General features: G+C 44.8%; 1 protein-coding gene across 4 annotated transcripts; it reads left to right on the top strand.

The window, feature by feature from the left end:
- Window positions 1-36: 36 nt before the first annotated feature.
- PCBD2 (pterin-4 alpha-carbinolamine dehydratase 2) lies at window positions 37-23,323 on the top strand. Of its 4 annotated transcripts, none has more exons than XM_064672206.1 (4): window positions 37-137; window positions 2,831-2,962; window positions 19,954-20,034; window positions 21,478-23,323. In XM_064672206.1, the coding sequence occupies exons 1-4, from the start codon at window positions 81-83 to the stop codon at window positions 21,571-21,573; spliced, it is 366 nt and encodes a 121-aa protein (XP_064528276.1). In that variant the 5' UTR covers window positions 37-80; the 3' UTR covers window positions 21,574-23,323. The 4 variants fall into 4 exon arrangements, with proteins under 4 accessions (XP_064528276.1, XP_064528279.1, XP_064528278.1 ...); XM_064672208.1 differs by lacking the exons at window positions 37-137; window positions 2,831-2,962 and adding exons at window positions 6,101-6,199; window positions 6,921-6,978; XM_064672209.1 differs by lacking the exons at window positions 37-137; window positions 2,831-2,962 and adding an exon at window positions 4,903-4,921.
- The last annotated feature ends 1,237 nt before the right edge of the window (window positions 23,324-24,560 follow it).

The following is a 24,560-nucleotide window of genomic DNA, read 5'->3' as shown; positions in this document are numbered from 1 at the left end:
CCCGCTCCCCGTTCCCCGCTCCCCGTTCCCTCCTCCCAGCGCGGTTCCGGGGCGGCTCCGGCGGGGGCGGTGCCGGGGCCATGCCGGGCGGCGGGGCCGGGCTGCGGCGGGCGCTGCTGGGAGCGCGGCGGGCCATGGTGAGGGGACGAGGGGACGAGGGCAGAGCAGGGCCGGGCAGGGCCGGGCGGGGGGCTCGGCGGAGCGCGGGGGACCCGCAGGGGCTCGGGGCAGCCCGGCCGCCTTCCCCCGGCAGTGCGGGAGCCGCGGGAGGTGGATGGGTGGGATGGGTGGGATGGGTGGGATGGTGCGCCTGGAGCACGGGGGGCTGCGGGGACACCTCGGTGCCACCGCTCAGTGCCTGAGTGGGGAGGGGCCTCGTACAGGGACAGGACAAGGGGGAACCGCTCGAAACTCACCCAGGGCAGGGTTGGGGGGATACTGGGGAGAAATCCTTCCCTGCCAGCGTGGGGAGGCCCTGGCACAGGTTGCTCAGAGAAGCTGTGGCTGCCCCATCCCTGGAAGTGTCCAGGGCCAGGCTGGACGGGGCTTGGAGCAACCCGGGCTGGTGGAAGGTGTCCCTACCCATGGCAGGGGGGGTCAGAACAAGGTGATCTTCAAGATCCCTTCCAACCCAGACCATTCTGTGATTCTCCCTGTGTCCTGCCACCATCCCACTTCATGATTGATTGTTTTGTTTTACACGAAGCTGATAACGAGTGGCACGCACAGGGTTCAGCCCTCGGCCCTCAGGCATGAGATGTTTAGTACTAATTTTTTTTATGTAATTAATGAACCATTTCCCCAAGCTTCCTCCAAATGAACAGTACCAATTGCAGGTTCAAACCCACACCCGGTGCCTGTTCCTGCCTCTCTGGGGGCTCTGGCTGTGCCCATGACATGCTGCTGGGAGGTGGTGACTGCAGAAATGCAATTTGAATCTCCCACCTTATCTTCTTCCTTCTTCAAGCAAAGTCCTGCTGCTTTCTGCTACATTTCTGAATATCATGATGCATCAGGACGTGGCCTCCACAACCCATTCCAAAGCAAAACGTCTGCATCAAACCCAGTCTCCATATTCCTATTAAAACTGCCTGATCAAATTTCAGGTCACAGCACTGTCTTGTCAATGCCCGTGTGTCAGGTGAGGGGTCGGGAAGGCACCACAGTGTCCCCAGAGCTGACAGGACATCTCTGTGCCAACAGGAGGAGTGGACTTTGTGCTGCCTCCTGGTCGCAATCCTGGACTTTACTATCTCAAAAAACCCCACCCGCCCCCATGATTTTTTGTAAATTAGCAGACTGACTTCATCCTGCACCGGAGAAAATAGTTCATTTTGAGACAGCCTTGAACTGGGGCGATTGTTGTATGGGCTTGGAAAAAAGAGGAACGTAAGAAATTCATGCCTGTGACTGTGGTTATAGCAATGACAAATCTGAAATTTGTGTTCTTGCAAGCCCAAAGTTGTGTTTGAAGTGCAAAGAGCCTAAATTAGTTCAGTTTGGGACCTGTAAAACCCATCCCTTGGTTACATCTCTGGATGTGTCCCACTGAACACAAGCAGCAGCAGTGGTGCTGTTAGATTGATTTACACTGTTTTGGGGTTTTTATCCCATGTTATTGATGAAAATGTTGCTCCTTGGCCCTCCTGCATCGTAAAGCCTTGCTCAGGTCGCATTAATTGCGTTAATTCCTGCTCTGCTCAGACTCACAGCCCCATCTGGTGGCATCGGGGCTCCCGCTGGAGCAGCGGCTGGCAAAGGTGGAAAATCCTGAGCTGCTGAGCTGGCAGTGGGTCCTCACTGGCCTCCCATGTCTGAGAGAAGCTCTGGAGCAAAACTGCCTTTCTGCAGGTTCTCAGAAAGCTGTGCCAGCTGCTAAAGTAAAGACTAAAGCAATCTGAATTCAGCTGTACTGGGGAGAAAGGTTCTTCCCACCAAAGCAATGCCTTTGTCGTGTGAGTCTGAGACCCCTCTGTCAGGATATATTGTCCTTAGTCTCTTCTTTTAGGAGAAGTGTCAAACCTCTTCCAAGGGCCCCACTGAACGTTCCTCTGTGTCTGGCTCTGGCCTGTATCAGCCCCTGATTCAGATATTCAAGTGTTAGTCTGTCACATCTGTGCTCCCAGTGGCATCAGCAGGACAGGTCACTTCAAATAAACCATATTTAAGCATCAGTGCTTTGCAGAATCTAGTGCTTATAGCAGTAACTTCAAACTTCTTGTAATTGTGTCTGTATTGTCATTCTTTTTCTTTTTATGCAGTCAAAAAGCTCTTTGTTTCTTGTAGAACTCCACAGCGTGTGCTGTCTTAAAATCCATTCCTCCTTTCTCAAAATAGGAAACTACAAGCTGGGTAGAATACAATCTCCTGTTTTGCTTGTCTCTTTTGAAATAGATATTTCCTGATATCTCTTTTAGCCTTATAATTTTACCTTTAGCAAATAATGTAAATAATCCTTTGCTTAAATGATAGAGTGAAATACCTGAAAGTTATTTGAGGTGTTACAGCATCTGAATAATCCAGGTGACCAAGGGTGCAGGTTTGCTGGTGTCCATATTCATTCCTGGGGAAAAACCTGTTGCTTTTCCTTAGTTTTGTACAAAAGCATTTAGCCAGATTTATCTGCCCAAAGAAAGATGATGGGGTTTGGCTGTTTTAGGTATAACTGGACTGTGAAATTATAAACAGTAAGAAACTGTACCGTGAATATTCCACATCCTGACCTTTGCACAGCACATAACCACAATTTCTTCGTGTGGTTTTCTTATTGTTGTACAGCAGAGAACCTCAGCCTCACTCCTGCCGTGCCTTTCTTTGTTTCCCTCAATAGTCTTCCCAGTCTCACTGGTTGACAACGGAGGAGAGGAACCAAGTTTTACTGGATCTCAAAGCTTCAGGCTGGTCTGAGTTGGGTGAAAGAGATGCCATCTACAAGGAGTTCAATTTCAAAAATTTTAATCAGGTAATTACTGTTATACACCACTTTTCATATAAAGGAAATGTAATTGCTTTAATTTCCATACGATCCTGATGGGAAAATATTTGTATTCAGAAATTTGGGAGTACCCTTGTGAGGCCAAATCCTCTTGGCTTTGCCTTGACGAATTCCTCTCTGATTCTGATCTCATTAGGTGGAGTAAATTAATTCCATTTCGTAGTTGATAAGTAGATGATTATAATATTAGGGCCAAGGTTGGTACTGTGGAATTAGACAAATAGTATTTCATCTCCATTTTCTTTGTTGTTTTCATTGCCAGCGTGCGTAAATGAATGCTGGAAATACATAACTGATGGATGGGGGGTTCATTTTTGTCAGGGATAAACTTGAGAAAAATGGATAAATACAAGAACAGAAACTTTAGCAAATAAGGTGGGGAAAATGGGACATGTTTCACCTTCTGAGCAGGAAGACAGAGTTCTGGTACATCCTTGAATGAGTTGTAAAAGATGATCTCGCAGTGTCTTTGGCACACAAACTGCTGGTTTTTATTTGGAGGCAGGATCCTGAGCCACATCTCAAACCCACAAGAACTCGTGCTGGACCATCAGTTACAAACTTGCTTCAGAAACACTGAATTTGCCTTGAGATGTGTGTTCAGCCCCATTCCCCTGTAAATTCCCTCCTGAGGAATCATGACATTGCTTAGAAAAAGTCACGTTCCCAGAGCGTGCATTTCCCTTCTGTTTTATTTCTGAGGGAGGGGTGAGTGCTTTCTGGGGAGGGAGAGGATTCCCAGGGGTTTGTTGGGATGATGGCTCTCCCTGAGCCGGTTCTGTCCCTCGCTGTGGAGGGACATGGTGAGCTCCAGCCCGGGGATGCCAAGGGTTTGTTGTGTGTGTGGGGACCAGGAGCTGTACTCTGAGCTGTTTATTTACATGGCTGTGCATAAACAGGATGTTTTAGGAAACCACAGTGAGCTGGATAAACAACAATTTGTAACTGTGGCTCTTATTCACTGTTTCAGTCAGCAGTTGTGGGGTAAGTAAAGCCCAGGCAGCAGAGAGAAGGTGAGTGAGGTGATCCCAGCCCCTCTGAGCTGGGTGAAAGCAAGAGAGAAAACCACTGCAGGAAGATCCAGCTCATGAGCAGGACAGGGCTGGTCCAGGGAGCACGTTTTTTTCTGGATTGCACCTCAGACCTGAAGGTTACTATAAAGCAAACAGAACCATGTCAGACCATGCAGAGGGCAGTGAAAGGGAGAAGCCCATGAGAGGGAGCTCACATGAGGCCTTGGTGGGATGTGCAGGCAGCTCAGGGCTCGAGCAACCTGCAGGTTTGACATGGTGAGATAGAAGTGACCCTTGGAAGAGTTGAGATTTCCAGCCTTTGTGCTTTGAATATTCATGAAAGAGCATCTCTGCTGGGTTGTTGGTTCAGCACGACTACAAATGACTTTTGTTTTCCCCAAAGTTAATTTAAAAGCAGTTTTGCCCACTGTAAATAAGTGGGTCAGTTTGATCAGATGGACTTGGGCAGTCTCTGCCAACAGGCAGGTCAGGAGACAGATCACTGTGTGCACCAGCAGGTACCTGGAAAACTCATTGCTTTGACAAAAATTCACAAAGCTGTATTTTTTCTTGATGGTGTAGATTTGTCTTACAACATGGGTACATTTCCATGTGTCTTCCTAATGTGAAGATTGATGGAGCACATATCAGTATAGGAAGTTGAGTTTATTTAAATGTGCTTATTGATAAATGATGAACTATGCATTTATGCTTCTAGTACATGTTGTCTTACAAAAGGTACTTAAAAAAATTGCCACTTTAATTGTTTGGGAGATATTGGAACAGTCTCTTTCATTCTTGGTTCTTTCCTGCTGCCCTTTTGCAGATGGAGTAAAATCAGGTGCGGGGAAAAAAAAAACACCCCAAAAAAACTGACAAAAAAAAGTAGAAAGTGGTTGAGCTGACATGAAAGGTATTTCAAATTTATGTTTTGCAGATGATATTGGTATGATTAATGTCTTCATTGCCTTTTTTTTTTTTTATTGCTTCTTGCAGATAGTGTTCATGATGCATGGAAAATTCTGTGGCTTCAAAATCTATGCCAGGTTTACAAAGTCTGTGTATGTCAACAGATGTTAAGAATATAAACACAACTTTTTATTATAAAGTCGTGCAAATGTGTAGACATGAGCTTGGTTTATGTATATTATTTTCAGCATGAGAATGAAATGAAACTTCTGTGCAACAAGAGTTATTTAGATTCCTGAAGCTTTCAGGCTGAGCTTAGCTCGGTTAAAAGCGATCAGCAGCGAGCTGCCTTTGTGAGGCTGACAAGCTAATGACACTTCTGGCTCAGGGAATTAGTTTGTAACCCACAACTTGAAAGCTCTGGTGCTGTTTGTTAGTCTGAAGATACATTTTCATGAAAGTGGGCTTTGGTGGTGAAATTCTCTGAAACAAGCTGGAGCCCAGTCTGGGGGCCGTGCTGGAAGCCCTGTGTTGGTTGTGTTGCTGCGGGTCCTGGTGGACTGGAGGATGTTGGTGCTGGATGCTCCCGTTGCCTTTAGTGTGAGGCAGGCTCCTGGTGGGTGGGTGTTCTGAATCTCATATAAAATATAGAATACAGCAGTGTGTGTGTGGGGAAACAAACACAGCTCAGCTGTGGAGGAGAGTGTCCAGAAGAGCTGTGCTGATGGCACCAGTGCGCCCGTTCCTCCTTAAGCCCTGCAGTTCCTGTGGGTTATTGCCACTGTGGAGCAGCAGGTGGGCAGCAAGGATTTAAAGTTGGAGTCTTTCACCTCCAGGACTCTCATTCTTGTGCACTCACTCAAGAGCCCCCGTGTTGAGACTCTTTTCCCAAGGAGCTTGTGCTGGGCAGGAATCTCTGGCTGTGAGTGGGCTCTTGGAGAGCGGGTGGGCTCAGAGCACTCCATGGCAAGTCCCAATCCCTGCCACGCATCTGGGTGCTGGTGAGCCTCGATAAACCTCACAGCCACGTCAGAGAGCTTCTCTGGGGCCTCTTTCCCAGGCTGCAGGGCAGAGAAAAGCAGTGAGCAAGGCTTTCAGACCGTGGTATAGTGTCATGAAGGGACACTCTTTTCATCCATGTCTTTGTGCTACTGAAACAAAATGTTTTTCTTCCAGTGGAGCAAACTCTCTGCTTCCAGTCTGCTCAAGCAAAATTTGGAATTGGGATAGAAAGTTAATTTACACCTCCAGACCGTGCTGGTAACTTCTCCCAGCATTCCAGGTCAGTTCACCTTGGGAGCAGTGATCCAGCAAAGGGGACAGGCCTGGCTTAAAAATGTGAATTTCTCCCAGATCCATCCGAGCCCAGTCCCGGGCTGGGCAGGTTGTGAAGGGCTGTGAGTGCTGGGTGCCCAGTGCTCCCTTTGGTTCCTGTATCCAGCTGCTCACTTCCACCAAATTTGCTGGAACATCTTAGCTCTGAGACTTCCATGTCTCTTGTCAAAGTTGGTTGGATTTGACCGGGGGGTTTAAGGGGCAACTGCCTGTGTGATTGCGTTTCCGTAGGTAATCACACCAAGGCAGCAAATGCAGTTAGGAAATTACAAAGGTGGGCAACTTTGCTGATGGTCAGGTTCAGCCTTTACAGCTGCTTTCTTTTATAGGGTAAGTTTTTAATTAAGTTTGTTTTTTTAAAAAAAAAAAAAAAAAAAAGATCATGTAGGAAGTCTCCATGAGATCTCTAATGTCATTTTCTAAAATGACAGGAAATCAAATGCTCTAAGAGTTTTAAAGCTATTAAATAAATTTTGTGTTTTGGGGCTAGAGGATGGAGGTGGAAGATGAGCCTGAGTGGAGGGGATGGTATGGAAACAGTGTGCAGTGAGAGTAGAAGCACATGTGTTTCAGTTCAGTTGTGGAGTCTTGGCATCTTACTTAAAGATGCTCAAAAAACCTAGAACTGTTAAATAAATTATTATTCTCACTTTGTATTTCCCTTCCAGATTTGCTATCTCTTTTGCTTGGAATCCAGAAGAAAAAAGTCAGACAGAGCATGTTACGGTAGATGCCTTTTTTCCTCCCTCCTCCTTGTGATGCCAGTTATTTTCCTTTGGCTGTAGGGAGACATGCTCAGATTTGCCCCTTTAAATTGACATCTTTGTTGTATGATCCCAATTACACATCCAGATGAATTTGGTAGGATATGCAATGAATGCTCTTGATTTCTTTCGATGGCAGTACTTGGTGCCAGTGTAATACAGTCTGTCAATCCTTCCTTTTTCTACTCCCAACACATTGCTTTGTTTTCTACACTGATCAAAGGTTGGGAAATTTGTTTTTATATATACAGGCAGTGTATTTCATTGCTGCTTTTTTGTACTTAATCTTTTGGCTGTTTGGCTGAAATACGTCCACGCCTTTCATGTATTGAAAACATAATATCCTTTAACCTACAATCTGCAGAGTTAAAATGAATTTTATGGTAAATATTCGGTTGTGGACCACATCTCCAGCTTTTTATATGCCACAGTGGTCTTGTGTTTTTTTTCTTCTCCATTGTCTGATAGTGAGGTCATTTTCAGTCCTCTGAGAAATTTTATTCCCAGCCAGATGCGGGCCATATATTAAAAGTAGCACCTGTGGCTAATATCACAGCAGCTTACCATAAATTTACATGGTAACTAGGATTATATCTGTCAAGACTGTTAAAAAATGTCTAGATTTAATTTGATTTCCAGTATTGAAGGAGCTCTCCAACATTCTGCTTCATAACTATATTTTAAAAGTTAAAATCACTCCATTGTTAAGTTTTATAGCACTCCCAGTGCCCATTAAGTTGATTTGTTAAATGGGGGTCAGAATAAAGCAAGTTGGCTACGGGAGGATCGGAAACCAACCCATTTGTGACAAATTCAGTCCTCACGTGTGAATCTTCTCCGAGCCCGGGGAGTGATTGGATTCAGGTGCAGCTTATGTCACTTGTGTTTAACCTCAAAGCCCGAGCAGCCTCGGCCCCACTGTCACTTCTGCTAATCAGAAGTCAGCCCCATTCCTGTACATTTTGGGGGGAATTGCTGTTTTTAGTGCAGGATCACTCCGCTCGCTCCCTCGGCCGGGGTTTTGCGTTTGATTGCTCGTCGACCGAAAATAAATTATATTTTTTATCCACCTCGGTAGGTGCTGGTTTTCATATAGGCTTTCCTAGACTGCTTCATTTTCCATTATCCTTTGAGTGCCTCTCCCATATGCGGTGATTTGTGCACCTGCAAAGTTATGAAAGTATTTCTGTTGGTAGTTATGTTGTTCACTGACTTCCCGGCGTTTATGAATACAATAACCAATTTGCCATAAATCAGAATTATTTATGGGTGGGTTTACAGAGCTGAGAAAATCTTTGTATCTGAAAATAATGAATTTCTGGCGTATCTGCCTGTTGACATTTTCCTTTATTAGAAACTGATAGTGAAGTCTGTGGGACTGGCAGAGGTTAACCTGCAGGCTGAAACGCAGGGAATGAACTGGATCAAGTGTCTTGGAGCAGAGCACAGTAAAAATATATGATTCTTGGATGGTCACACCTTCCTTGAGTTTATTCTTGGGATGGACTGAGTGAATAACACTCTCACCTCGCAGTCAGCAGGTCAGGGTGCAGCTGCAGGACCTGGACATGGATCCACTTGCCTGGCACTGCCCAGGGGAAGAGGGTAGTGCAGGGTCTGGGGGAAATGAAAGGAGAAATTCTAGGAAGACAGCCTGTTTGAAAGCTTATGAGACTCCTTCTTTGGCCTTAGGGGAGCAGGACATGACACTGGTGCTCTGGTCAGTGCAACCTGTGTCCAGTGATGCCTCCAGTTAACTGGCAGTGGTGAGAAATTATGGTGGAAATATCTGGGAGTGTCCTTGGTGCTGGAAGCTGGGAAATAAAGGATTTGTTTTCTTCCCAAGGCTGATGGTGTACAAAACCACAGAATGACAGAATGGTTTGGTTGGAAGGCACCTTAAAGATCATCTCATTCCAAACTCCTGCCTGCCTTCCACTAGTTCAGGTTGCTAAGTGATATTTCTCCCTATAATAAACCATTATTTTATAGTTTATAATTATTGGGGTGTGGCATTTCTACTTGCTGAGTTTCCCCCCTCCCCTCCAGTAGAGCTGCTGTATCTCCTTTTATTCAGGCCACTGCTTAAAATATGCCCAGTTGACCTTTGGGCTGCTCTCCAGTTGACTCAAATACAAATTGCTTTCCTTAAAAGATGGATTTATTATCACTCAAGTAAAAATTATTACAGCATTTGTGTTTGTTGCATGCATTGATCTGAAAGTGCAAAAGAAATTATTTATCAAAATGCCTTTTGGGTCTCACAAGCTGTTTCTCCTCTTCTTTTTTTTTTCAGCTGCACAAATTGATTGTTTGAATTAAACAGAACAAACGTTCTGTCAGCCATGTGGGCAGGGCTGCTGTATTGTCATACCCAAAGAGGGCAAATGGTCAACTTGATTTTAGCTACAGTTTGGGCACTTTCCTTGTCAAAACTCTTTTGGAAAATGAAGGGAAAATTCAACGGGTTTGAATTTAGTTGAGCAACTTCATTTGGGAAAATACAGGTCTGACTGCTGCTGCCTTTTCTGAAGAAGGTGGTCCACTCAGCTGAATTTTTTTTACCTTCTCAGTTAAGGAAAACTGGTGCCTTGAAACTCTTTGTGCATTAAAACTTATTTTTATGGGGGTGCTGGGGCGATGCTGGTTAAACACAATCTTACCCGTTTAACTTTTTGCATCCCCCTTGCTTTTGGAGCAAGGCCTGGGTACGGTTCCAAACCTTAAATTGCCTTTAGCAGCAGCAGCAGCTCTCACTTTCTCATCCTCCCACGGCAGAGCACCACGCTCGGGGACGTCGCCTGCCGCCGCCGCAATTAAAAATGAACCGAAATGAAACTGCAACGCCCCTGCTTCAAAATTAACCATTACTCACCGAAAGCACATCAAACCCACTTAGCGGACATCCGTTAATCCCGCCGTGAGCCGCTCCGGGCTTTAATGCCCCCTGTTTTACACGTTAAGGGGTTTGAAGTCGCGGGCCGGCGCTGACCTTTCGCATCTGCTCCTCTCGCAGTAGGAATCTCCGCTCGCCGCTCCCCGTCAGCCTGGATTAGCGTGACGAAGTGCAGCGCTTCTGCTGGCTGCAATTTGGGGTTTTGATCAGAATTATTTCTTTCACAAACAATCACGTTTTGGCTAAAGCGTTACATCTGCTCTGCGAAGCCGCCGGCAGGGCCGCGGTTTGTCGGGGCCAGGCGAGCGGAGGTTTTTTTTGGGTCCTCTTCTGTAAAGCTGCTTCACGTGTTGTGTTTTTTTTTTTTTTTTTTTTTTGTGGGGATTGCTTCCCTTCTTCCTCTTCTCCCTGCCCTTTATTCCTTTAGTTTTGTTTGGCTGAGAGCAAAAAGTTGCTTTTGGACAAACTTCAGGTTGGTTGTGATGTCTTGGAGGGGTTTGGTGGCAGCCCCGTGCTGAGTCAGCACTGCACTGTTGGGTTTATTGCTAAGGATGCTTTGTAGGAAAATGTTTATTCCTACAGGATCAGAGGGAAAAGTTCTGATTTCGTGATCTACCGTGATATTTCTTGTGCTGTGATGAGAACAACAGTAGGCAGTTAAATACATGTCTGTGTATGACCAAGGGTGTCCCTGGTTGAGGGAATCTTTACTCCGTGATGCAGTGGATGGGTGCTTGTAGTGAGCAAAACACAAGCCCAGAATCTTGTGTTTGTGCACGGGTCTTGTAATGCCCAATCTAATAAAAAAACAGAGTTTTACAAAGGGTTTCCCTTTGTGGTGTGCTCATATGGATTTCTAAAAGAAATTGGATGTTCACTGGAGGACTCAGAATTTGCCTCCCCTCGTGAGCCCATCTCTCCACTTCCAGATGTACCAATGTAAAAGCAGTGTGGATTGCCCAGAGAAACTTTTGTGTTTTAGTAAAAAAAACCCCATCAAACAAAAAAACTGTGGAACTTCTCAAAATATTGCTCACTGGACATACTCTACCACTTAGGTGAGCCTTGTTCTCAACAATACATCTTAACTGCAGCTCCCTTTGTCCTTTTCTCCTTGACCTGCTCCTGCCATTCTTCCAAATACCAGAGACAGGAGATGAAGCTCAGGTTGAGGTGACCTGCAGGTCACAGAGGGAACAGTGGGCATGGCAAACCAGGCAAGGGACCTGACTGCATGGAGCTTCAAGGATGCTCTGTGTTGTCTGGGAAGGTACTTGGTCTCTCTTATTCTTTTTTTTCCCCAAGGATCCATCACTTCTAGACTTGAAACGATTGATTGCAAAATAATATTTGAATTTTAGGGTGCAATATAAATTAACAGCCTGCCAGTGCTGGCCCAGGTAAGTCTCCTGCTGAGTTCACTGCCCCTGTGTATCATCTAAACTGTTCTACTATAGGAGGTGTCCAAACATTAAGACCCATTCTGGCAGCACAGTAGGATACCTTCAGCAGTTCAGTTTAGTGAAATAATCCCCTGACTGGATCTACAGTAAATCCTTAGTTTGCTTTGTTTCACATCTTTTGGTCTTTTTAGCTTCTGGCTTGGCCAAGAGGGTGATGGAAAGACCTCTCCAAATTCCCCAAATCTCCATTGTGATTTCTCTGTTGCGTGTTTGAATCATTGAACTTGTCTTTAAAAAAACAAACTAAACCAAAAATGCTGACAGGACAGTGGAAGATGAAATGGTCATGAGACCAGCTTCTTCTTCTCTTAATCCATCATAAAGCAAAGCCTTTCTTACCACTCTTTGATGTGTTCTTAGGATCATAAAGGGCAGAGCTTTAGAGGATTATCAGAGGCAGGTTATGATTGCCCTTGGACACTCAGCAGAGAAGATCTTGGATATTAAACTGATAGTATGTGTATCATCTTGGCCAAAAGACCAGGGAGAATTTTGTCTGAGCATTCCTGGTGTTATCAACAGCATGGATGGCACGTGAACTTCTCTTTCATGTCTGCAGGATGAAATCATTCCTTTGCATGTGAGTAAAAAGAAACACTGGGGGAAATAGTGCAGTATTTTGTTCTGCTCCAGCCAGATCTGTTTCATCCAAAATGTGGTGTGATGAGATAAAGAACTTCTCTGTTCTTCTGCACCATACCTGCACTCAGAGTCAGAGGGTTTGAGCACCTTTGAGAAGTGGAGCATTCACTTAAACTAGTTCTGATTTGCTCTGGTTTCCAGCACCTTCATGTCATGGTCTGGCACCGTGAATCGAGGATGATTCAGGTGCCTGAATTGAGAGGGTTGGAACTGGGGACTCCCTGCACCTTGTTACTGCTTTATTTTTATAGTGATTGGTGTGATGGCTTTATTACAGTACAGCCAGGGGTTTGATTTGCTGGGCCAAACATTTGCTTTAACAAGTCAAATTATCATTGTTCTTTCAGTTGTGCAGCCAAGAGAGTTTATTATTTTAAGTGCCTGATTGCTTTAGCAGGTGCTCAGTTAATGGGGGCTTCGCTGTGTTATTTCATGTTTTTAGGTAGGGTGCAAAAAGCTCATTTTAAAAAGTCATGTTTCTTGAAATAGCTATTTTATTTGGTGTAAACCTCCTAAGTGCAACCTTTATATTCCATTTTTTAACACAAAGCACACAATAATGGCTTGGGAGGTGCAGAGCCACATTTAGCTGATGACGTAGCTGGAGGATTTATTCCACGTCCTAGTTCAGTTCTGAAACCTGGGATTATGTCCCTCTTTTTTTTTTGGAATATCTAAGTTAGATATCTACATTTTTTAATAAATAAGATAATATTTATGAGTCTTTGTTTACCTAGAATGTTAAGTGACTGGGAAAAAAAAACCATTTATTTTGAATATTCATATATGAAATGATACATCACAAATACCTTCTTCTGGGTTTGGTTGGAATTTAGGGTATCTACTTATTTTGCAGTAGTCTTTATGGACAACTATAATCATATTTACCTACCTATAAGCAAATGAATGTATTTTGTAATATGGTTGTATTGACACTGAAACTTTTATCACTCCCAGGAAGGAGTTTTTATGCTGCCTTAAGACACCTCCACGTTCTGTCACTTCTGCTCCACCAAGTCTATAAATCTTTTTGGTGGAATAGGTGATTAATTTTGGTGTGAAGTCTGTTCATTGAATCACCAAGAATATTATCTGTGTTCTGTTCATGAAACCCAGGTGCAGTCACTTACCATAACAAAAAGGAGAATAGGAAAAAAGATCCTCAGCACTGAGGCTGCTGGAAAAGTCAAGATGTGATGAAGAAGGCAATAGGTGAAACATTTTGTATTATATTATCACCAGTGAGGGAAAAAAGGTCTAAATTCAGCAGTTATTAAAATCCTGATATAAACAGGCTTTAGAAAAGATCAAGTTGAGGTTTGTTGTGCAAATTGCACACGAGGGTTTTTCACACTCTTGGAACTCGAGAGGAAGAGCAGAGCAAAGCAAGGAGCAGGATTTGAGTGCAGCTTTAGTGCCCTCTGCCTTCCTCCCAGTCCCTTGCCCTGCCCTGAGCCGTGTCCCTCCCCTGAGCAAAATGCTCCAGTTTGCTTTTTGGACCAGTTGAATCTCAGATGGGGCAAATGGCACTTGCACCTGCTTTGTGACTCTGAACGGCTTTCAGCTGAAAGAGGGTAGGTTTATATTGGATATTAGAAAGGAATTCTTCCCTGGGAGGGTGGGGAGGCCCTGGCACAGGTTGCCCAGAGAAGCTGTGGCTGCCCCATCCCTGGAAGTGTCCAAGGCCAGGCTGGACAGGGCTTGGAGCAACCTGGGCTAGTGAAAGGTAGGGGCATTAGAACTAGATGTTCTTTAAGGTCTCTTCCAACCCAAACCATTCTGTGATTCTGTGATGTCATAGCTTAGGTCACTGCTGAGCTGGGAAGATGAAGCCTTGGACTCAGAGAGTTGCATCTCGAGCATCATCAGAGCTGTGCTGTGTCAAGAGCCACACTGGGTCTAGATGGTGCTGAGTGAGTGTAAAACCTCCCTTTGCCACAAGCAGCACGGGCTTTCCCTGGGACAGCATTCCTGGAATTGCCTTCTGTCATCTCCTGCAGCTTTTGACATTGTACTGGTACCTGTGAGAGAGCCGTCCCCGCTGAGGCAAGGCCGTGCCTCCCAGCTCTGCTCCTCTCTGCCTCCACTTACTCTTCATGTTCTTCAAATTGGGAAATCATATGACAATAAACAGAAATACCCTCAGTGAAGAGAGAAGGGGAAACTGTTGTTTATCTGGTCAGGTGGTTTAGATTAGCAGTGATGCTGGTCTGTATTATGTTACTTTAAATCATAGTGTCCCAACAGGACATAAATTATGAAGATTGTTACAGTATGTTTCATCCAATGTAAGATCAACAAATTGGAATAATTTTTTTAATAGGAAAATCAGTGCTTTGGCAAGGTTATTGTTGAAGAATTTAATTTAACTTGAGCTTTGCTTGCATTATTTCTTAATATATAAAAACTATTTGCATAATGTACGAAGTATAAACATTTTTAGAATCAAAGGCAAGAATGCCTTTTCCAAGATTACATAGAGTGGCAAACTACTTAGAATAGATCAGTGTTTGTTCTTTTGCTGTCAAAAATGTTTGATATAGAGCTGGCAAGCTGGTTTCTTCATGGACATAATTGTAAACAAGGGTTGGGAGACAGAAACAGCATTCTTTGGAGAACGTGGTGTAAAGGTTTGCACATTCACTGCTGCAGATCTAACACAGAGAGCAATGTTTACAGCCAGAATAGGAATATAAATAGGTAACTTTTTTTAGAGTGCAATGCAGCATTACACTTCTGTGTAAATGAGGTGTGCAGATAAGTACTGGGGATGAGAGTGATCAGCTCTGGATTTTTAAAGAATATTGTAAACACAGAAAAGCACAGACAATTCAGTTGGAAATGGGAACTGTGGGGGTTTTCACAGTTTCAGATTTTGCTATGAAGACAGAAATGGCATCTCAGTCCACGCCAGTATGTCTGAGTATTCTTCTTCCTTCCCCTCATGAGTATCCTTCAGGAGCACTGCTTTCCCCAGTCACGAGCGATGCTGGGGAATGGGAGGGTTGGCTCTGTTCACAGTATTTTGCTGCTTGAGCTATTAAAGGGGAGAAAACCAAATTTCTACCAGTGGTTTGTCAGGTGGTGTTCACCTTCAGACCCTGCTGGCTGCCTGTGACAGGATGGGGTGGGATAGAGGGAGTAGGGAGTTGCAGGCACAACGCCTGAACTGCCAGAGACGGGGACATGAGTAACCTGTGTTTAACTCTATTTTGGGACTTGGTTTAGTTGCATTTTTAATTACTGTCCCACTGTTTGTGGAATGATATTAAAAAGGGGGAGAGCAATGGGAAGATGTTCATCTGATTTACGTTGTGGGTGAATCCAGATGCAGCCAAAAAAGAAGAGGAAAATACCCAATACCATGTGGATCCAGTGTCCCTGAGGATGGTTCAGGCAGACTGATGATGCCAACAGGGAAGAATCCCAAAATGGGGACATGGTTCTGGGAATGAATACCTGTTCTCCTGTGCTGCCATCACCTTCCTACATACTAGTTAGATTCCTCTTTTTTTGTGTGTTTTAACCATATTGTCAGTCTCAGATGAAGAGATGTGGCAGATGATCAGATGATGAAGATGCTTTGTGAGATGATTTTTGCATATTCATATGATCAAAGTCTTTAGTAATGGAGTAAATAGAATTAAAATAAACTAATTAAAATAAACCCTGCTTTTTTCATGAGAGCACAACCCTTGTGACAAGCTAAACCTCCTCATTAAAGAGCTTTTTCCTTTTATCTGCTGGCCCATAGCTCACTGTTAGGTAATAATGTCAGCTGGATGTGTGAAAGCTTCTGCAGTTTGGGAGTGAAACTTAATGATTTAACTTTATTGTTCTAAGTGTCAAACTGGTGAGGAGAACACGTGTTCCTGGGTGTTTTTTTACTCGGGTGAGTGGAGAGCAAACGTGTGAGGCGTGGTCATCTCCTGCATGACAGTGTCACTGTAACTCGACTAATTCATTAATTTCCCACTGATAAATGGTACAGATGCAGCCTGGGTGGGTGGGGAAGGGAAGACAGGTAGCCCTTACACTGCAGAAGGTCGAGGTTAATGCTACCTCCAGCATTATAATGACAGATGGGAGGCAGAAACCTTAATGTACTTGCGATTAGCACATGCTTTCCTTGGCTGGGTGTCCGAAGGATTTAAGAAGCCCGAGTGCACACTTCATTTTAAAACAAACAAATAAAAAGTGTGTGTGGCTATATTGTGGAGCCTTTCAGCTGTTTTTTCTTAAATATCTCCACTTCTGAGTCAAGTACTGTCAGCTGCTTCCTCCCGGAGATGCGCGGGGGTGATCCATCACGGGGGCTCGCGGTGGGTGATGTATGAGCACGACACAGCGACCTGTGGGCCTTTGATGTGTAACTCATCAAGATAATGTTGGCAAGCATTGTACAAAAAGCAGCATGTTTAAAAAGTATTAAGATGAATGGATTCCTCGCTTAAGGAGTGTGAAAGGAAGAATAATAGCAGATTAGCTCCGGGATCCCGCGGTTCTCCCGGAGCCGCACGGCGCGGAGGGGAGGATGGAATTTCATCTTTCCTCCCACTCCTGACAGCAAAGTGTCTGGCCCTGGTTTTCCCATTCTCAGGAAACAAGAGTCACATTAAGTCTTATTTTGTGATGGAGGATTTTATCACTTCCAAAAGCGGTTTGGCCAAACATTCTGAGGTAGCTGGATTTTTTTAAAGTTTGCTCTTGGGTTTTTTTCCACTTCGTGGGGTTAACTTGTTCTTCTAAGAGTAGCCCTGATTTTTATCTCATGGAGACATATTATGGCTGGTAGTGTTTAACAAATGTTTTAGATGTGATGTTACGACTAAAACAACATTATTTTTTAGTTCCTTCTGAAAGACACGAAGGGAAGAGATGTAGCAGTGCACCCAAGGCATCTTGTCCCTGCAGGATTGCTTCACTCCTTACTTCTTCTATTGCTCTTCATGGTTCATTGTAGGACTCTGCACTCTGCCATCATTTGGTTGATGTGATGTACTTATGCAGAATACCCTGTCTGGGTGCTGTTTTAGCCCAAATGTCCTAAAAGGGTTAGGTTGAAAGTGTCTGTCTAATATGCCTGTCACGGAAATACCAGAATACTTTATAATATTTAATACATCAAAGTTTCTTTTAATACTTTTTTGTGGCTTCTAGAAAATGCACGTATCCTTTTTTTTCTCCTCTCTTTTTATTTTTGAAGGAAAAATCAGAAAAAGTTCTCATTAGGTGCAGAGGGGCTGCAGATCCCTGTTAATAATATAGTGAAAGTCAAGACTTTGTTGGGTCTCACTGTCATGAGTGAAGTGCTTGTCCCACTTTCATCAAGAAATGTGTGATGGTCTGATAAACTCTGCCCACCAGTGCAGTCTTGACAATGATCTTGCACTGCAGACTGCATAATAATTTTCATTATTTTTAATTAAAGTTGAAGAAGTGCAGGCTCCTGCTCAAATTAGGGTTGGTTGTGTTGCCGGAATGCGGTAATTACTTTAATTGATCACAAGATAGTTTCCTTGATCACCAATTAGACCAAATTACCGATCAAGTTTCAAGACGTGAAGAAATGTCCAAACTGATTTTATGTAATAGTGTTTTCATATCTAATCAAATCTAAATAACTTTTCCTTCCAGAGCCAGTTGTATTTTCCCAAAGAAAGGTTAAGGCTCTACAAATATAAAGGTGATTCATAAACAATAGCGTTCCAATTCATTTAATTAGCAAGGGAAGCATTTAGGACCTTAATGGAGATTGCATTGGTAGCTCATTTTCCATAGCTCATTTTCTTAGTGGGAGATGCTTTTTGTGTGTAATTAAAATAAACTAAAATGCAAGGAGTACGTTGCTGTGGATGCAAGGAGGGAGAACGTCTCTGAGCAGAGCGGGGCACAAAGGCGGGCGGGCTTCATCCTTGGCTGGGACACCAGACTGGGGCTGTCGTGGGCAGCTGGAGCAGCAAGCAGCAGGACCTGTCCTGGGGAGGGCTCTCCATGCTGGAATTTATTCCTTTTCGTGAGTTGGACAGCCTCAAGCTGAGCAGTCTTGGTAGGATGAACAGTTTTGGGACCGGTGTCCGTTTTATCCAGACGGGTCACTGTCTGCAGGGAGCAGGTAGTGGAGTGGTGTGTTGGGGCATGGACTGGGAGGATTTGGTGGTCCACTGATGGGGAGGATTTGTCACCTGAAGTCTGAAGGAAGGTCTACAGAGCAGATTAATTTTGCAGACTTGTTTGCTTGTGTAATTCTCTCTGTGAGCCTTTGCTGGATAGATGATTGCTGTCCCACAGCCAGTGACTGTTTGTGCAGTGCAACCTGGGTTTGTGTCTGGCTGAGTTCCTGGGATGCACAGACAGACCCCAGAAGAACATCCAAAATCTAGTAGGGGTTTTTATAGATTTATTCTTATTTTTTTCCCTTGCTGTTTGCTTCTACAAAAGCAGTCTGGCTGCAGACACATCACTAATTTAAACTTCTGGGGACATTCCTGTGTATAGATTGCTGTGTTGGAAATAGCATTGCTGTCAAGGCCATGGACCCTCTAAAACCCATTTAAATCAAGTATCATTCAGCACTATTAATGCAGAAGTTTTCCAAATCATTGCTAACATCTGATGCACAACTTGCAGCTTTCTGCCTCAAAGCATGTTGCTGAAACGTGGGCAAATTTTTAAAAGTAATTGTTCACTCCAAGTAAAACTAAACCGAGCAAGAGCTTCAAGGGAAGTTAGATTTTTCTGAATTTTGGTATGCTCCTGGGTCAAAGAAAAAAAAAGCTTTTTAATTGCTGACAGTTTGGTGATTTCCAAATGACAAACCTCATTGGAGTGATTTTCTCTGATTATAACGTTTGCATTCATTTGACTGGCAAAGCGACCAACAAAGTCATACTTCATCCAGGCACCGATTCTTTTTCCTTTCCTTAAAGGTTTTTGTAATTTGTGAGAGGAAAAAAGACTTGAAACTATTATCAACCATTATATGTTATTCATGGACCACATGTTTGTTTGAAATGGCCATCGCTTGGTGGAATGCGGGCTATATACATTCTCTTCCATAAATTAGCACTAAAAAACTACCTAAATCAGGTAGGGGTTTGTGGAGCTTGTTGTATTATAATCTGAACCAGACTGTGATGTGGATGTTCCTCCAGCTTTGCATCTTAATTCAGGTCCTGAACCCCATGGATGGAGCTTGGTATGAACAAAGCTCGCTGCTGAGAGGCGTCCTGCTCACGCTCCTGGGCCCTTTGGGCCCCGCTGCATAATTGCATTCTTGATTTACATGGACATTCTAATTTTCTTTATAATGCAGTGATTTGCTCTTAAGTATTTTGGCAAGGGCCTGTTATTATTTTCTTTTTGAGCCTGTGATAAAACCTGTGTCCTGGGGGAGTGTGCCGTGCAGAACGTAGGGGCAGAGGATTGGAAAGCCTATTTTAACTCATTTTAAGGGAAAATATTTCTCATAAAGCAGAGGGGCAAACCCACCTGCTGCCTTTTTCTCCCCAGTAAAATAAATAGCAAAATAGTTAGGCAGAAGGATGTGTTTCTGGTAGCAGTGTTGGGAATACTGTGGCACGATGCTTAATTAGAAATGGTGTGTTTCTAAAATGCAGTAAGGGAGAGGGGGTTGGGGTGGATATTGAAAATCCCTGTTGGATGCTGAAGGTAAAATCAGTGCTCTTCTGCAATAGCTTTGAGTCCTGGAGTGAATGACACTGAGCAGAGTGATTTACCAGGGTCTGCAGGGCATGATTTCAGCAGTTTTGGGAAATACACCGGTGGCATGAGAAGCTGAAATGCTCCTTTAACACTGAGGTGCTGCCTCTGTGGCATCTCGAGGAGTTTTTGAGATTTTGGGTGAATCTTGCCAATCTGCTGCCAGTCCTGGCAGGTAGAAGAGTATTTTCCTCTTTGTTCTCTCTTTCCCTAGGCTTTTGGATTCATGACCCGGGTTGCTCTACAAGCAGAGAAGATGAATCACCACCCAGAATGGTTCAATGTCTACAACAAGGTAACCTGTTCACCAGCCCTAGTTACTCACATGGCAAGTTAAGGAGACCAAACCACTGGTCCATTCTCTCTGCCTTGTTTGTAGCTTGTCTACAAGATACAGGAATGAGAAGTGTCATTATAAAGAGAGTTGAGATTTTAAAGAGATGCTGAGATTTGCAGTGGTGGGGAATGGAGAATGAAACTCTTTGCACCTTCTGCCAACTGTATGGTTTGGGCCTGTGGCTTCACCTCTCTGGGCTGAGATCTAAAAATAAAATAGAAGCCTTTAAGCTCTTATTTAGCCAACATGAATAAATCACTCTTTTGAAACTACTCACCAGCTCTCCTTCCTTTCTGTGCAGCAGGTCGGGAGCTCAGTGGTGTAGGGTAGCAGACTGTTGGTGTGTTGGTACCTAAATGGGAGCCTGGCAGTCTCAGTTTAGGTGTGATTTTTTAAAAATTTTAGGCTCCTATGTCTGAACATAGCAGCTTATAAAATTTGTTTATAATATTACCTAACTGATGGTGGTCTCATATTTACAAGGGTCACAGGGATTACTGCAGCCCTCGAATGAAAGGTGCTGTGTGAAGGGGGAAATTATTGCTCTCCCTTTGGTTTTATTTTCTAATACTTCTCATTGCATTGTATCACTTTGTTTGTTGTAGCATTTATTGAATATATGGCAATCCCCCTAAAAATATACTAAAAGAAAAGAAAGGACATGTGGATGAGCAGCCTGCAGCAGGACATCCCACCTCTCCACACAGCTGAGACTCCCAGCACAGGCTCTTCCTGATCAGCCCCTCAGGTTTAAGGGACATTAAATGGTCACTGGACAAAGTCGTGATCACCAGCTCTTCATGATTTTCATGGCTTTCTAGAATATTCAGAATATGTCTTTTTTTTCCTCTTCTGTCTTCCAAAAGTCTCGGTCAAAGGCAAGACAAAGTAATGCCCAACTTGGCATCTGGCTCAGTCTAGACAGACCCACGAGGCAGCCACGTCACAGCAGCGTGCACTGGTCTGGTTTTTGTTTTTTTAATTAACCTGCAACAAGCTTAACAATTTCTTCACCTTCAGGGTGCTGGTTTTTAACAAAACACATGAGCCCCTGACCCAGCTCTTGCAGCTTGGTCGCTGGCCCAGGTTCTTCATGGAACCGATCCGTGGAATTTATTGTAAAGACCGAGTGATTTAATCGGACACCTCTTCTTGGATGAAGCCCAGGAATGCAAAACCTGTGTTATTCTGTGAAGGGGCTCATTTTGGTGAGATTCCAGGCTCTGTTAAACCTCCTCACCTACAGCATCTTCTGGTTTGCCTGAGCAGGGAAGGTCCCGCTCTGTCCTTGCCAGGAGTGAAAACAGTTCACTGTGGAGACACACAGCATTCCCAGTGAACTCTGCCTGCATGTCAGAGATCAAGATGACTTTGTAACCCCTTTCTTTTGCTTTTTGACAGGTTCAGATAACTCTGATTTCCCATGACTGCGGTGGGCTGAGCAAGAGAGACGTGAAGCTGGCTCAGTTTATTGACAAAGCTGCTGCCTCAGTTTAACCAAGATGTAAATTGCTCTAATGCAGTGTCCACCCATATTTTTTGTTTAAATGGTGTCCCTCTTTACTTGTAACCCTGATTTCACAAACCCCTTGAGATAAGATACTTTTTGTAAAAAGAGTGGCTTAGCTTTGCTGACCTTTAAGACCTTAGTCTTGAGACCCTTCTGGATGCTTGTGCTTGTCCTTTCCCATTGCTGGCTCTGCAGGAGGATGCAGCAGATAAACCAGCAAGAAATAAGTTTTGAACATATAAATAAGTAAGTTTAGTAACTAAACCAAGCTGGAATGAAATTGGGAGCCCACCCACATGTGTCAGTGTTCCCCAAGCCTAGAGGAGCTTGTGGCAGCTGCCATGTGATCTTACCCCATGCCTGGCCACTTCCCTCCTATAGATTTGTACCTCTCTGCACTTCACACAGGGTAAGAGCAGCTCAGCCAGGTCAGTCCACTCTGGCTTGGTTTGGGTTGGGAGGAACCTTAAAGCTCATCTTGTTCCACCCCCTCCGTGGGCAGGGACACCTTCCACTAGACCAGGTTGCTCCAAGCCCTGTCCAGCCTGGCCTTGGACACTTCCAGGTGCAGGATTGGATCTTGCAGTTGCCGAAAACCTCAGCTCTGGAACAGCAAATACAAAAAGATCCCGCTGAGCTCCCGGCACTCACATCAGTAAATGAATGCTTGGCTTAAGTGCTTGGCCAGGTCAGTGCTCAGCACCTTGCAGGATTGAGCCATTATTTGTGTTGTAATGCTCCAGTACCTGCAGGATCAGGCCAGGGTAGCTTGGCTGGGTGCCTGGAACCCCGACCAGAGCTGCCGGCGGTGAAGGAAGCGGCATTAGCAGGATTCTTGCTAAGCTGGGCTCAACTGAACCTGTGCTCACCCTTCCCTTTTTTTTTTCTGTAGCTACAATTACTCATTGCAAACGTTGTGGTGGGAGCTGCAGATCCCACTGTCAAGGTTTAAAACCATTCCTTCCGCGGTTTCCAAGTCTTTGTTTTTATCCCGTGATCCTCACCTAGACAGATTCCCAGTGCCGGCAGGGAGATTTCACCCTGCTCCAGGCTCCCAGGAGGGCCTCTCTCCCTGCAGTCCCGCTGCTGAGTGTCCCCAGCGTGCTCTGTCATGCCTTGGGAGCAGCTCCGGGCTCGGAGCTCCCGGGAGATTGACACCTCCGAAATGCCGGAGCGCATTGCTGGGATGACCCCGGCGGCACAGCCACCAGCTACTGAGAGCTGAGGGTGCCAAACCCTGTATCAGGGGGATGTGCGAGGTGTGTGGTCTCTCGGGTATTTCGGGCTGCAAAATGCCACGAGCTGCCACCCAAGCGCTCGCGTCGATGAAATAAGAAAGGTATTTTTTGTAAATCCTCAGGAGCGCCACTGTCACGTGCTAATTAGTTGCAGGAAGCGAGATGTTGGGGTTTGTTGTCAGAAACCCTACTTGGGATATCGAGTTAATACCTAAAAAGAACCCAAATTCAGGCTGCGTGCTCAGATGTCCTTCTCTCACAAGTGCCTTCCCCCAGTGGAGTGGAGGATTTCCCCGATATGGTTTGAAAATGGTCACTGTTGTGAGGAGTGAATAAAAGTAAAACAAACAACCAGGCTGTGATGTCTCCTGTCACTGGTGGGGAAGTGAAATGAGCTTCACCCAAAGTTTTGACAGCATCTCTAATGAACTGTGAAAAGCCTGCTGTTAGGAATTGATATATAACTGTGTGTGCGTTGAATAAAACCAATAAAATCAAATTCCTCTTTTGTAATTTGTTTCTTTATTATTGTACATATGTGACAAAGCTGTTTGGTTTGGAGATAAATTTAAGATAAATAATATTTAGTTGCTGGGAGGTCTTTGGTTTAGAATATTGATATTTATTTACATACTCTGAGGAAAAAAAATCCCCATCAACTGATTCAGCTCGGAGAGCTGCACTGTCTGGCTATGGCACAGAGCTGTCCTGGGGGTGTTGAGAATCCTGATCTGCAAAGAGGCAAAAATACTCAGGAAAGGGAAGGATGGCTTTGAAATGCTCAAAGTTCTATCATCAGTGCTTGTTTAGCCATGATTTCAGCCATAATTTAGTAATTTTTCATTAACTTCTGGGGCATCCCACAGACCTGCAAGTGAGGTGAGCATTGCTGTGTAGTACTAGGGAATAAACAGCTTCCACTTTCTTTTCCAGTGAGTGCTGACTTGGGAGGCACTCTCACAGTGAAATCCTGGCTCTGCAGATGCCATAAAGAGGATCTTTCCTTATACAAGCACCTTTGGTTTTGGGGTGGTTTGGTTTTTAGACAGGTTTCCCATCATTTCTGAAGTGCGGCCCTAAAGTGCACTGAACTTCACCTCCCACCCTGTCTTGGCAGCATCCCCAACTTTCTGCAGAGCTGGGCAGGGGAGTCCTGTGATACTGGGGAGCCCTGACCCACCTTCTTGTAGCTCCCTAAATCCACGGCAGGCAGCTCCCAGCCACTCCATGCTCCCACCTCTCCCCAGCTCCTCCCCACCTGTACGTGTGCGGCCAGCGCGGGGGGCCGGGGGCCATGGGGAGGGGAGGCACAGCCCCCCTGGCTGAGCTGGAACTTCACAGCAAATTTAGACAGCAAGGATTTAGTGACAGGTGCTGGATTTGGGCCAGGAAACTCAGCCTAAGGCTCCCTTTTCTTGTGAAGAGCATCATCAGCCCAGCTCTGAGCTGAAGCAGCCGGTGTGCAGGGGTTGGGTCCTTCCCAGGTGATGGCATTGCTGGAGCTGTGCTGCTCTGGGATGTTACAGCCCGAGCAGCTGCCCAAAATACAGCTTCCACTGCTGTGCTGGCTTCTCCTCGGGGTCAGCCTGGTACCTGCTCCCTGTGAGCCCACAAAGTTGCACCCCAAGGCATCATGTTGCTGCTCCTGCAAACTAATCACTAGTCACAGCTTCAGCTCACGGCTGCCAGCCACCAGGTTAAACACTCCCCTGGAGTTTTGGGGTTTTTTTTGCTTT

Source organism: Pseudopipra pipra, chromosome 15 (assembly GCF_036250125.1).
Source record: "Pseudopipra pipra isolate bDixPip1 chromosome 15, bDixPip1.hap1, whole genome shotgun sequence".
NCBI lineage: Eukaryota > Metazoa > Chordata > Aves > Passeriformes > Pipridae > Pseudopipra > Pseudopipra pipra.
The sequence above is the reverse complement of the archived record's forward strand: the minus strand, read 5'-3'. Positions and strand labels throughout refer to the sequence as shown.

What these genes read in the sequence shown, in the direction of transcription:
- PCBD2 (XM_064672206.1), top strand. Translation starts at nt 81, where the DNA reads ATGCCGGGCGGCGGGGCCGGGCTGCGGCGGGCGCTGCTGGGAGCGCGG. An exon ending in ATTTCAAAAATTTTAATCAG is followed by an intron (nt 2,963 to 19,953) that starts GTAATTACTGTT and finishes CTCTTTCCCTAG; the next exon opens with GCTTTTGGATTCATGACCCG. An exon ending in GGTTCAATGTCTACAACAAG is followed by an intron (nt 20,035 to 21,477) that starts GTAACCTGTTCA and finishes GCTTTTTGACAG; the next exon opens with GTTCAGATAACTCTGATTTC.